The following is a 14918-nucleotide window of genomic DNA, read 5'->3' as shown; positions in this document are numbered from 1 at the left end:
GTTTGACCAGACATTTTGAACAATGTAGCAGTCACTATTTTATGCATATTTATTGTGTGTCTGTTATGTTCCAGACACTGTACACGCTGCTGTGAAGCTGCAGTTCAGAGAAAAGATAGCTCCTTTTCCTCATGGAGTGTACATTCAGGAGTAGGGAGGGGCAGAGAAAGAAAACAAACAAAAATAGGTCGTGTTGGGGCGTGATCTTTTAGGGCGGGCACTGGTGAGAGGACAGTGTTTAAGAAGACATTTGAAGGAGGCGAGGGAGCCGTGAATCTATGTGGGGGCAGAGCGCACGAGCAGCCCTGAGGCAGCAAGGTGTCTCGCATGTTCGAGACAAAGTGAGGAAATGAGTGCGGCAGAGTGGAGTGAACGAAGCCGGCAGAGCTGGAGCCATGGCCAGCCGTGGCCACAGCTGCCACGTGTCCCGGGGCAGCCTAGGCTGTTCGTGCTGAGGGAGATGGGAAGCTGGCAACCTAGGCTTTTTTGGCATGTACCTCACAGGTCTTCCCACCTCTGCCCATCACTGAGTTCTAAAGCCTCATTCACATTTTTAGGTGTTTGTTACAGTAGCAACTCACTTCATGGAGCCAAAATCTGTATTATTCTCCTTGGGCTGCCATAACAAAATACCACAGACAGGGTAGCTTAAACAGTGGACACTTATTTTCTCACAGTTCTGGAGGCTAGAAGTCCATGACCACAGTGTCAGCAAGTTTGGTTTCTGGTGAGGGCTCTCTTCTTGGCTTGTAGATGGCTGCCTTCTCACTGGGTTCTCACGTGGCCTTTTCTTCAAGCTAGCAGGGGGAGAGGGAGAGAGACCTCTGGTGTCTCTTCCTCTTGGGGGAGAGAGACCTTGGTGTTTTCCTCTTATAAGGACACCAATCCCATCCTGTTAGGGCTTCCCCCCTTAGGGCTTTGTTTAACCTGGATTACCTCCCTAAAGGCCCTGTTCCCAAATACCATCACACTGGGGGGTTAGGGCTTCAACATATGAATTTTTAGGGGGACACAGTTGAGTCCATAACATATAGTAACTGGAGGCTGAAGTTAGCATGGGATATGTGAAGAATGAGCTAAAAAGTAAAATGTGAATTTAAACCCTACCCCCTCAGTAAAAAAAAGTATGATGTTTCAAATGTTTGTGTGGGCAAGTGACAGGCCATGACATCAGCCAGGTAGGTAGACTCTGGGTCTTATATATAGTGTTTAAGAAATTTTGAGTTTTATCCTGCTGAGTAATTGAAAGACAGTGAAGATGTGCGCATATTTGTGTGTGTGAATGCATGAAAGTAAGCATGTGTTGAGTTTGTTGTAAGAGTTAGAACGCTGGGAAGGGTGCATTGAAAGGGACATTTAGGAGTTGGGTTGGAGGAGTGCAATGTAAATGGTAGCTAGGAAGACCAGTTAGGTAACATTGTAATAGTTCGGGTGAGAGATGAGGGTCTGAACTGGAGTGGTTACAAACGGAGCAGAGAGGAAGAAACAGATAAGCTATTTGGAAGATAAAGATGACTTGATGATTGAGTGTAGGAAAATCTTACTTTCACTTGTGCTGAATTCATCATTTCAGTTTCACATCTACTGAAATTTGTTCGCCTTTTCTTTGTCTCTGCGTGAAGAAATCATCTGTATTAAGCTAATTCGGTGAATCAGATTGGGCGTAAAATTTTTTTGCGAAGAGGTTTTTCAGTTTTACTATTTTCAAGAGTATAAGGGAAATTTATAATTTTACAAAACTCCAGCTCCTGTCTTGATCTAGTATTGTGTGTCTTTGAAAGCTGAGGTTCTCTGTATTCATTTTTTTGAGAGGGATTGAGATTAAGAAAATATCTGTACCTTTCTACTACCGGAATCTTATTACACTCTCACTCTCGGTTACTTTAGTACTGTCACCATTTAGTGAATGTCTCATAATCTAATTAGCTGCTGCCTCCTCATCAAAACTGATACATCTATATTCCACCTGCTCTGACGTCCGCTGCCTCTGCATCTGTTAGGAAGTATCCTTTCTCGTTGTAGGTCTTTGTCTAGAGGCTGATATCTGGCCGGTGAACATTGGTTTGCCCCTCCTCGTTGTAAGAAAGTTGAAATGCCTGTCAGCTGCTGCTCCTCCTTCTGAGTCTCTCCCCCTCCCCATCCCCCCACGAACCTATCCCACTGAGAGGGAACAGCTGGTCCAGGAGGGTGTTCCAGAAGAAAGGCCAGCATCTGTGCCGGTTGGTTAGTGCCTGTGCCATACTGGTTGTTAAATGTTTTAAATAGTATTGCTGAGGACACATAAACGTATTTAGTTGTAACTCTTTTGAATTCTGCTTTGGATGTTTCTCTTATTCTCTTAGTTTATGTGAAAATATTTTACGTCTGTTTCTTAGATTAGACGATCCTGGTGGCAGGTAGCTGAGGAAGCTGGTTTGGGTTTGTGCTCTCGTTAGTCCCTCCAGCTCCTCCCTAAAACAATGGTTAAGCACTAACGTGTTAGTTCTGCTGGATCTCTTCAAAGTAAGTGGTATTCTGAAGTCGTTCTGACAGTAAGTAGTTTGGGCCATTTAACTTAAAAAAAAATTTTTTTTGATCATATAAAGTTTCCTCTGGTGTTACTCTTTGTTAAATATCTGAACTGCTAAAGAGCTCTGCTTAGGAGTTTGAACCTGAAAATGTCATCAAGAGCAGGAATTGGTTAATTTTCTTCTACCACTGGATAGAACTTTTGATTACCTAGAAGTGACATAGATACAGAATATTCTAGGTATCAATGCTATTTTTAGATATTTGTAGTACATATTTCTATTTTAATAGCACTATAGATGATATTTTGTATGAGTTTTTTCCCATACTCACAGAACTGGTTATTCCCAACAAGTTCAAAATATACTTTTCAAAATATAAATATCTATATACCTGGAAAAAACTCTGTCCAAATAAAATAGAGGGATATTATATAGTAGTTTTTTCTTGCTTGGTTTGTATTTTTGTTCAAATGGTAAAAAGTTAATATTATAGAAGTATAGTAGGAAAGAGTTATTTTTTAATTTTTTGATTCCATCTTACAGCTTTTCTTTGTTTTTGATTTTACAGCCAGCACAACAGTGAATGAACTTTTTACATTCATTGCTGTGTCCCTGTGACTAATCGCTTTTCTCTTTAAAAGTAGTGAGAGGGGCCGACCCTGTGGCCAAATGGTTAGGTTCCTGCACTCCACTTCGGTGGCCCAGGGTTTCGCCGTTTCGTATCCTGGGTGTGGACATGGCACCACTCATCAAGCTGTGCTGAGGTGGTGTCCCACATGCCTCAAGAACGAAAGGAGCTACAAGTGGAATATACATCTCTGTACTGGGGGGCTTTGGGGAGAAGAAGAAAAAAAAAATAAAAAAAAAGTGGTGAGAAATGTCTCCAAGATTAAGAAGAATGTAGTGAACTGATGTCAGTGCAAATAGTTAGAAATTTAAATAACTTCCTGATATGCTCTGATGATTTGTCTTTTTATAAGAATAAAAATATCAATAGTACCAAGCAGTAAAGTCTTTTAAAATAAAAAAAAAAATTAGAATGATGACTTTGTTTTGCATGCATACATTATCAGAGCACATTACGTAACATATTGTTGAGCTCATTAATTATCTCCTCTTTACAAAAGAGGGTTGGTTTTACTGCTTTGCTTAGTGTTAAAATTAGGTTGGAAAGGAGGTAGTATTCGAGTTCCTTCTTACAGTCCTGTACATTAAAATCTAAGGGATACCAGCCTGTGACCTGAATGTCTTCTTGTTTCTGAGCTGGATAATAGAGTGACTATCTGTCTGCCTTCTTCCTTTCATCCTTCCTCCCCTCTCCCTCCCAGTCTAAGCTCCTAGAGCAAGTCCTAGGAAGCCAGCTTTCTCTGTTATTTCCCTGGTCCTGCTTCAGCTGTGGATTGAAAAATAAATAAAAATTACTTTCATTATGTGTATTTGGTAAAATCTTGAAAGATATAGAAAAATGTTAAGAAGAAAATAAAAATCACCCCTAATCCCACAATGAGATATTTACTCTTTGTTCTGGTATATTTCCTTTTTCTTTTTCTATATATGTATAAATCTATTGAAATCATTACATATTATTTATATTCTGTTCTCCTGCTTTAACACAGAGATTCTTAACCTCTTTTGTGCCATGGACCTTTTTGACTAGCTTTAGCCTCGGGCTTGTTCTCAAAATATGTTTAAATGCAAAAAAGAAAATATATAGGCTTATAAAGGAAACTAATTTTACTGAATACAGAAGTAAAACTATTAAAGCAAGTTAGGATATAGTAAAAACGTAGGTAAGAAACTTCTCACGTCCCCCGTACATGGTGCAGATTTGATTTTCTAATTCTTTGAGGGAGGAGCTGATTTTTGTTTAAAAAATTACTAAAAATTGAGTTTCAGACCATTTCCTTTTGTTCGGCCTTTTATCTTTACAACCATTAAACAGTTATTTTCTCCTTTGCAGTGCTTTTGTCCCACTGAGTGTTCCCAACAGCAGAAACTCTACAGAGTGGGAAAAGGTGAAGTTCCTGTTTGAAGAACTTGGAAGTAGTCGTAAGTGTTTTTTAAAAAGCTGTCCATCATAATTCCTGTTTCATGACCCTTGGGCCTCTTTGAGAGGTGGTCTCTTTTGACGTTGTGAAGACTTTAACCGCCCGCTTCTCTGGACTTGTGGTTGAAAGGGTGCTGGAAAACTAGGGAGCTGTTTGTTGCTCTCTCCATCTCGCTCTTACAGAGGTGGTCTCCTGATTTCTTCGTAGCATTACCATGTTGCAAGGAAATAGGACCTTCAGAGGACTTCAGCAGCAAGGTTTGGTAGTTTCTCTGTGGTCTTTAATTCACTTAGAGTAATAGAGAATAATATGTTAAAGAAATGTGCTAGATATATTGTTTTTTTTTTATTTTTAACTAAGAGAATCCTATATTGCTGTTTGATCATGATTAAATAATCTTTTATGTGGAACATAAATTAGAAAGCTTTCATGTGAGTGAAAATACTATAAATTTAGCTCACCAAAACATTTTGGAATTGCCTTTCCAGCAGTTTTTCTTAACTTCCTCAATATGACCTCGGTTTTTAGAGGAAAAACAAAAAGGTTCAGGAAGTTAGGTTAAGTTGCTTCCCATTGAAAAATACAGTTGGCGTTAGAAACTGATAGCAAATAAGAATGTGTAGCTTATCACTCAGAATTTCATGTGCATTTGAACATAGTGACTTTGTTTTCAAAGAAACCTAAAATATTTTATAAATATTATGCTGAAAATTTTTATTGCCTTTGTATTTATTCTTTTTAGTAGGTACTGTACCTTCTTTGATCAGCACATCTTTCTCTTTGCCCAGATACAATATTAAGCGATGATTAAATTAAGTCTTGGAGTCTTTGCTATACAACTTCTTAATTTTCTTGCTTTCTACTTAAGATTTCATCTTGTAAATTGTGGTCCATTAATATCTTGCTGATACCAGCAAGAATAAGGATGGCAGGCTTGGCATCTACTAGTACTGAATTGTCAGGATTTATGCACCTGATCCTGTTGCTGAGAAAGAAATTGCTTCTTTTCTTGCAGTTAACTCCTTTAGGTCTCTTGAGTAACTACTCTTCTGCCCTAAACATTATTTTATAAGTTATGCTAGTCTTTGAGCATTAGTGTAATTTGAATCATTCATTATATAGGTAGCATTATTCTGATTTCTATAACCTCATTCTCTTTAGTCTTGACATTTTTTTACCCTCAAATCTTAAACACCATATCCTACAGTACGTTTTGCTTATCACCATTAGTAAGTTAACCTTTTTGATTGGCCAAATATGTTAGCACTAATACTCCATTTTATTAGTTCTAAGATGCATATTTTTTCACATTTTTACATCTCTGATTTTGGATTTTATTTTATATGTGATGATACCTTGAAATTGCTATCATCCAAATGCCAGACCTCTCCTAGCTATAGGAACACCTTCTATTGATACGTCTAGTAATCAAGAAAGTTACAGCATCCATGTCTTTGATGTGGTAAAATATAGTATTATAGTTTTAAAAACTTAAGGCTTAAAAACTTACCTTCCATACTTTGTGAATTTGTTGATAATATGCTCTCTTCAAGTGTTGTATGAAACTGAGATGTGGGTTTTAAGAAGATAGGCCATTCTGATTTTAGTTTTATTTATTAAAAGATTAATACTGATGCATTAAATGAATCAAAGTTGTCTTTGGTTCCACAGGAGCTGCATTTAAACTAGATTGGTCCAGGTCTGATAGGACCTGCATTGAAACTAGATAAATGAGTGTTGCTCCCACTTAAGAATGTTGAATTGGCATAGTATTGCATTGTGTGATCTGGTACATTTATTTCAGGGTGTCACCCTGCCCCTCACTCATTGTCCTTCCTTTAAATACTTTCCTGAATCTAACTTGCGAACATAGTATCCCAGTTTTGGTGTTCTGTTTGAGTCTGTTCTCTATTTGTTTGCTTTTTTCCCATCTAAGTGGGCAAGCTAGCTCCTTTCAAGTTAAAGAGTGAAATAAATGCTTTCAGATTTTAGTTTTAGAGAAAGTTTTGTTTTGAGAAAGACCAGAAAATTTTTTCGCCAGCTTTTGAGCATCTAATATTTTGCTGATTTATTTTTACATTCAATAATTAGGCAGTAAGTTTCCTCTTTAATTTTAAGAGATGAAGGAAAGAGAATCGTAGTCTGAAAGATCTTTTACAAATCAGTTTGTGAAGAGGCCTTCTCCACTTGAAGGTAGTGTTTGAAGGACAAGGTGATACATATTGGGTTTATTCCTTCAGAATGTATTAGAAACCCAATTTTTATATTGATTTGTTGAATATAAACATTTGAGTAGTATAAATGTACTTTTCTTTTTTTTTGGTGAGGAAGATTGGCCCTGAGCTAAGATCTGTTGCCAATCCTCCTCTTTTTTTGCTTGAGGAAGATTGGTTGCTGAGCTAACATCCTTGCCAATCTTCCTCTACTTTGTGTGGGATGCTGCCACAGCATGGCTTGATGAGGGGTATGTAAATCTGCACCCAGATCCAAACCCGCCAACCCTGGGCTGCCAAAGTGGAGTGTGTGAACTTAACCACTGTGCCACCACCAAAGTGGAGTGTGTGAACTTAACCACAGGCCAGCCCCTAAATGTACATTTTTAACAGTGTTTTTCTTCCTTTGCAGATGGTTTAGCTGCCTTGTCATTTTCCATTAGTTCTCTGACCTTAATCGGAATGTTGGCAGCTATAACTTACACAGTAAGTAAAATGGAGATAATTGAGTTAAAATTAAAGAATGACTTCATGAAGCAATTATTTTTTTACCTTGTTCATGTGTTCAATTTAATACTGTTTTCCTCTTTAATATTTTAGTGCTTTTTTCTTTAGTTAAGAAGAGGATAAATTTTTAACTACTTAGTCACAATCATTTTATCTGTACTTGTGAAGTTTAATATTCAGGAACAAATTTTCTAGCTTGTGACCCTTGAAGATGGTTATATCCTATGCACTAGTAGCTTTAGTGATTCATAAGCGTATTAGAACCCTGGACCATCGATAATATCTGTTACAGATTCAGTAGATTTATCCTACTTTTGAGGATACAGGACTTTTAAAATCAGATATTTTACATAACTTGATATTTCTCTACTGTATAGAATCCAGTCTTATACTCTGAGACTTTGATTTTTTTCAGTCTTTCTGGAAACGGTAGGTGTGAATTATGATAGCCTGACAAGTTTGTGTGCAGACTGCTTGTTGAATTTTTTGCCCAGATTGTAGAGGAAAAGCCAGTAATAAATGCTTCTTACCTTCTTTGTGAAAGACAGTTGTTCAGGAAGCTTTAAATGATCTGGAACTTTTTCAGATTAATAAAGTTTATGTCTAGAGCATTCTTGATTCTTGCAAAGATGGAAAATACTGGTTATAAAGAAAATGTTTTTGGATATTGTTCTAGTGTGTCTTCCTTTAGACATAAAATAAATTAGCTACTAGTGTGATAGCAGAATCTGGTTTTGTTACATAATCATTCGTGTCATAATGTATAATAATAGACGTCTAAAACGTGCATTTTAATATCTGTCAGGTCCTTATTTGGGTACTCAGTTTTACTTTTCATTGCCGTTTTTGTTTTTCTCATGTATTACTACACGAGGAGTTTGCCATCTGATATCAGTGGGTAATTATTCTTCTATCTCACAGCATCCATGTACGGCATGTGAGTTATGTCTTTCAAGAAGCAATCACAAGTTATTAACAAATTAGGAGTTAGACCTGGACTCTAGTTGCTATTCTGTGACTACTTTGTCATGCTGATCTTGGGTTTGTCTTTTAACCTTCCTGGGTCAGTGTCTTCCCCATTAAATGGGAATAGAAAATATGTCTTAAGGATTTTTGAACGTCAAATGATACTGTTTGTAAAAATGCTTTGAAAACTATGGGGTAATGAGTGTACATCAGTAGTTGAAAGATTAGTCAGGAGAAACAAATGGAAAAGGAGGAAACCAATGTGTGAGGTCAGTGTCAAGAACTACGAAGGGGCTGAGAGTTTACCCTAGTGCAGCCTGCTACAGTTTCATGGGTTTTGGCCAAATATGCAAGACTTCTGAGTCAGAGACAAAGAACTTCATATTACTTACAGCAGTAGCAGTAGCTAAAGGATCAGCATTTTCTTGTGCTGGTTCCCTGGGTCCCACTTCCCATGGGGCAAATGAAGAACACCAGGTGAGACTTCACAAAGAAGAGGAGCCTGGAGTTTAGGGAGGCTGAGTCTTTTGTAATGGGCAGTAAGCATGCCTGCCCCTTGCTCCAGCGGAACAGGCTGTCTTTTTTTCCCCAGGCTATTTGCTGTACAAACATCCTTGAAAAGATAGGAGAAAAAAAAAAGGGCAGTTAGTGCCTGGCTTGCAAGATGTGCAGAAGTGAGAGACGCATGGAGAATTGTCTCCCAGCAGTCAAGTGGTAGATGCTGTGAAGAAAAATAAGGCCGTGTGAGGGGATGGACAATACTGGAGGCTGAATCTATATGGAAAAGGTCAGGAGTGGCTTACCTCCCCTTTGAACAGAGACCTGGAAGAGCCAGCCAGGAGGGAAGAGTAAGTCCAGCAGTCCTAGGGTAAGCCCTGTGCTGCTTTCAGATAACAGCAAGGAGGCAAAGCCCTGGCCTCTGCTCAGCTGACAAGGAGAAGAATGGCCAAAGTTTCGATGAGAAATAGCCAGAGGCCATGTGGTGTGGAGCCTTATAGACCACGTTAGGATTTTGAATTTTATTCTTACTGAGATTAGAAGCCATTGGAAGGTGTTAAATGGAAAAGTAATAGGATCAAACTAACATTTTAACAGTTTTACTCCAATGGCTCTAAATTAAATAAGCTGTGGGGGTGATGAGTGAGAGTGGGAAAAATGTGTGAAATTATTAAAACTCTTTGAAACAGAGCTTCCCTGTAGAAACAATATTATGGTAAAGATAAATATTTCAAACTAATGTAATATTTTATATACAAATTGAAACTGTGAAAATTATTCTTTAAGCAATCAATTAAACCAAATACAATAACCACCCTGACCCAGTGAAGCTATCTCAGGAAGAACTTTACCTTTCTAGAATGCAGAGGACTGGGCTGAAAGTCATTGATAAAACAATCAGAGGACCTTATGATGGGGCTGAGTCTGGGAACCAGAAAGACGTGGAATAGGTAGGGAGGGGTCACTTAAGGCCTGAGACCAAGGGAGAGGGTCCAGTGTAACAGCATACCAAGATCAAACTCCCTCGGAGTTATATTATTTATTTCCTTTAAGTAGCATAGGCAATAAAATTATGATCTTTGGTAGAGAGGCTTAAGTGTGTATCCCTCTTGTCCATGGGCCCCTTGAACTACTTTCTCATCTAAATTTACTCCTCTCAGAGTGGGAATAATATTTGATAAGGTTGTGAGAATTTAATTAAACATTTCACCATGTCTTGGAATCTATTGGGCACTCAATAAATAGTTACTACTAACTCCAATTGTTGAATACTGTATTCACTTTCATATGATTCAAACTATACTTCCCACCTCTTTCCTCTTGCAGTGAAAGTAAACCAGATGCTAACAGTAATTGTGTCATTATTAGGGAGAATGTGGATTATGAAAAGATAAGTGGAAGAGGCATTCACAGCTGGATGGTGGTTACTTGAGGGTGTGTGGATAGACAGATAGACGTCATTTAAAAAGCACTACGTGATGTGCTCAAAACTCAGTGGGAGGATGTTTTGCTACCAAACCACAATCTGGTCAGTTTTACTCCCTAATGTGTGTATAGCGGAGAAGAAGGGTGGGTAGAGGATACCCTGTTTAAGGGAGCCGCGTGGTGTGCATGGCTCAGCACTGGTCATGAGTGTGAGTCTGTAAAATCTACTATCTGAACCTTAGCATCTCTAGAAGTGGGCCAGTAACACTCAAAATTTATTGAAAACTAGTTGAAAATCAGCTGTTTATAGATAGGAAAATCAACTGTTTCTTATAGTTAGGTGGTTAATAGAGCTAATTATCATGTTTGCTTGCGGATGCAAAGTTTTCTTCTAACTGGTTATGGGAAAACTTGAGAATTGTGCTTTTCACAGTGGAGCAGGGAAGAGGGCATAGTACATATTCATGGGAAGTAGAAGAGGTTTAATTTTAATTAAAGTACCCAGTGTGGGAAGTTAATACTTAATACTTTGACCCTTAGGACAAAGAATTAATTATTGAAGGTAATCATGTCTGTTATAGAATCTCTGTTAGAATTGAGACTAGAGATGCTTTTGTAGTGTGTGTGTCAGTCGTGTGTGAATTTCTTAGATATGGATTATTGTTTAGTTTAGAAACTAGCAGATTATTTAAATTTTACCAAGATCATATTCGCTATACCACATCTTAAGGAATAGCCAAATAATTGGGCACTCAATTTTATGAGAAGAAGAATGTCAAACAACATATTAGTTACCTGTTGTTTTCAGCTTAAACTGAAAGGGACTCTGCTGCTTTTTAAATTAAAAAAAATGAAACCTTTAGGCACAAATATTTTATGTAGATATTTTAATTTTTTGGTGCCACCAAGTGGGGAAATGCTGAATAATGGTATTTTAATACAAAATGTGTCATGTGGACCGTGGAGGTGCCTGTAGAAGCAGTGACCACTGAGCTCTTCACTGTGTACCCTGGTCAGTAAGAACTGAACATGTCCTCCAGGGTGCCTGTGAACTTTATATATAGTTTCGCTAATCTGTGCACATTTAGTATAAAATACAAACCAACAGATTAAAGGGAATTAAAGTGATAAATTAAGGATTCAAAAATAGAAATAAATAGAGCAGTGGTTCTCGATAATCTTTGAAGACAGAGATCCCCTGTGAAAGTCAAATTTCTCGGCCTTCCATGTGATAATATGTTTCATGGAGTCTGTGACACTGATTGTGAGATGCACCTTTATTTTACGTCCCTGTATAAGGAAAACATCCCTGCCTGTACTTTCTTGTCATCTATAATTTTTGTTTTATAATTAGTGAGAGAAGTTTTTTAGGCTTACATAAATGCTTTAAAAAATCGTATCACTCTTCGCATACAGAACAAGGAAAGTAGAAGTGAAATAAACTGGAAAGGTATTCCTAAAACTTCACATTTGGGATGTGAGTCTTCTGAATCACTTTTTTGAGTTGGTCAGTCTTGTCCATGTTTTCCTGTACAAGATTGCCTTCTGTGCTAGAGACAATGAAATCTAGAGAATTGATGACACAGCTTGTCTTGAGTGCTCCATTCTTGTCTCTGGGATTTTCTTTGAAGCTGCTAAAAATTTAAGCTCTTTTTGTTGTTTTGTTTTTGTTTCTTGTCTTACTATGTGAAAGACAATCCTTTTGATTTACCTCAGTAACAAAGTGCAAAATGGCTTCCACTTTGGCTGTCTTCCTTTCTTAACCTCGTAAAGCACTTGACTGTTGCTTTGCAAGAAAATGTAGAATTATGCTCATTGTTCCAATGAGCCTTTGCTTCACTACTTGCTTCTTTGTTCTTTCTCCTTTCACATTAACTTTTTGTTTCAATGTCGAATCATAGTACTACCTTATAAGACCTTTTTTTTTTTTGGGTGAGGAAGATTGTCCCTGAGCTAACACTGTGCCACTGTTTCTCCATTTTGTATGTGGGATGCTGCCTCAGCATGGCTGATGAGTGGTGTGGGTGCACACCCAGGATCCGAACCTGTGGTCCTTGGGCCATGGAAGTGGAGTGTGCAAACTCAACCACTACGCCACTGGGCTGGACCCTTATAAGACATTTTAAGTAGTACCTAAACTCAGTAGTTGTACCAAGAATGCACGTAATTCAACTGAAGAAGTAACTATAATGTAACCAGCTGTGACCAAATTTGTGAATGTATAGGTAACAACTGTCATGACTTCTACCTAGCCAGTGATTATAAGGTGCATCCAGATTCCACTGTTAAATGTGAGAAAATACATGTGTCTTAGAACCAATGAATATTTAAAGGGAAGTCTGTATTGAGTACGGGTTAACTGAATTGTTTCATTAGTCATACATGTCCTTGAATAATAGGTGTTAGGAGTGTATGTAAGACGTTTACCCAGTTTCCAGGCAGTGCTTTGCTGACCCTCTGCGGGAGTGCCGGCTTCCAGGTTGGGCACGGTCACCTTAGGGAGAGGAGGGAGATGGCAGGGCAAAGGCGTTATTCTACACTGGGCGGCGTACAGGTTTTAGAGATGTTTGTAGTTTGTATACATTCCTTCAAAACATTTCGGGTTTTAGAATACGGATGGTGATTTATTCTTGAAAGTTGAAGCAAATAAAACTGGAGACAACTACGGCCAACCTAGAAACATTTTAAATGATGTAGTCTCTTCAGCCTTGTTGTTTGTCTGGTAGTTCACTAGAGGGCAGTAGTAAGCAATAAAAGTTTCATGCTTCTGAAAAGGCTATTTTCCTACCGTTTTTTCAGAGTCTGAGGTTAAATTCAAAGGATTGTTGTTTAAAGATCTTAAAGTTGTAGTAATTAAATGTTTGTATAATGTTATGTCAAGCTTATCATGATCTAAATGTTATAGTTAAATTTCCTGGTAATGATTGAAACTTAAACATGCAATCCAAAAGCAAGCTAAAAGCTACATAACCAAAGCAATGCCTCCTTTCTTTTACTTGCTCTCTTCAGATAATTAAAAATTCACAAATAGGTGTTGTATTTTGGTCCCATTTACCACAAGGTGTTACCAAGGACGCATTTTTATTTTCTAAAATCTTTTACATTAAGCTATTTAGGAATTCAGTTCAGCTCTTCTAATAAATATATAAATTCCATGTAAGAAAATAAGTTCATGTGAATAAAGAGCTCTCTTTTAAAAAGATTTTTGATTAAATATTATCTTCTTAGAGAAACTTTTTTATTAATAAATATTTGTCCTTGGAATAAAAGTAGAAGAAAAAAAAATTGGGACCTAGTCCTTAGATTCCAAATAGTCTTCTGCAATTGTTACGAGTCTAGCTGAGGAATCTTTATTTTTAAGAGCTTTCCAAGTGATTCTGATTAGCCAAGTTCTGCAGATGTAGTGATAAAACCAATGTGCAGACCAGTGATGTTAATGTACAGTGTTATGTGCTATAATTGAGTTATAAGCAAGGCATTTACAAGCCAAAGAAGGTTTCTCAGACATGGTATAATTAAGCTGAGACCTGAAGGGCATTGAAATTTGCTAATGAAGTAGGGTGAGAAGGTAGCATCCTAGATGAGGCGTGTGTGTCCTCAAGTGTGGGTGCTGGACAAAGCCCAAAGTAGTGTCAGAGTGGAGTGTTGTAAGAACAGCCAACAATTCAGAGGCGTGAGATAAGCTGGTGGGGTTCAGGTCATGAAGGGCTCCTGTGCCAGAATTAGGTAATTGGAGCTGTTCACAAGACCAGTAATTCTACCTCTTATTGGGAAAAAATAGCAACATAATGTTTTCAAGCAATCTTATATGAAATTCCAATATATAAAAAAACTAGACGAACAAAGTGGAATTGCTGTGGTTAAAGCAGCAGCAGGTCCCTTATTGCTACCTGCCTTCTTACCTCCTGTGGAGTCCTGAGACACCTCCCCAGGATCCTAGGAACTCCTCCCAGAGCTCTTGGAGACTACCCTCTGACTTGGGTGTTGGAGAGAGAGCACTTTGCAACAGTGGAGAAGATGAATTTTTAGAAAATGAGACCAGCAGACCAGTTTAGAGAGTTTAGATGACCTTGAGTTTGACTGTAGACTCTAAATAGGGGCCGTGTTCTTCCTGCTGACTAGAGCAACAGATTGCTTGGGGAATAGTACTGAGTACTGAGGTTAATATATTGCGGACCCAAATCCATCCAGCACAGAATAACAAGCATTGCGGTAAAATAAGTCTGGTTTGGAAGTGTTAGGAAGACAGGGAAATATACCTGGGCATAGACTGGGTTTAGCAACATGTTTTTGCCTTGGCATTTGGTTGTAAAAAGCAGCATGGTCCTGGACTTGTGTTCAAATGATATGTGAGTGTGGAGATTCGCTGAATAGTCGTGTAATACTACTGTTTATTCATCAGAGTCTCAAAGTGTTGTCTTACTTTTTTTCAATAATGTTTAAAAGATGTGGAGAGTCCACAAGGAAATCAACATGATGGTGGGGCAGGAGAGTCCATAAGGAAATCAACATGATGGTGGGGCAGGAGAGTCCATAAGGAAATGGTAAACAGGAGCTGTGGGATGCTTTGGCTCCCATAGGCTTTTTTCTTTACATTTTCAGTGTTTTCAGAATATAAAATTTAATGTTAAAAATATAAATATAAATTTTAAACCTTTTTATATTTTACCAAGATCTTTACAAGTATAAATTTGACAAGAATTGAGTTAATTAGAAGAAAATCATCAATTCTGTTCAGGTTACATTTTCTT

At 37.9% G+C, this 14918-nt stretch overlaps 1 protein-coding gene across 1 annotated transcript in view; it reads left to right on the top strand.

Moving 5' to 3' along the window:
* LMBRD1 (LMBR1 domain containing 1) overlaps positions 1-14918 on the top strand; it is a 112004-nt gene that overhangs the window by 36915 nt on the left and 60171 nt on the right. Inside the window, exons 6-7 of the mRNA XM_070584845.1 lie at positions 4471-4559; positions 7184-7257. Of these exons, the coding sequence (XP_070440946.1) occupies positions 4471-4559; positions 7184-7257 (163 nt within the window). The remainder of the gene's footprint in view (positions 1-4470; positions 4560-7183; positions 7258-14918) is intronic.

Source organism: Equus przewalskii, chromosome 19 (genome assembly GCF_037783145.1).
Source record: "Equus przewalskii isolate Varuska chromosome 19, EquPr2, whole genome shotgun sequence".
Classification (NCBI taxonomy): Eukaryota; Metazoa; Chordata; class Mammalia; order Perissodactyla; family Equidae; genus Equus; species Equus przewalskii.
The sequence above is the reverse complement of the archived record's forward strand: the minus strand, read 5'-3'. Positions and strand labels throughout refer to the sequence as shown.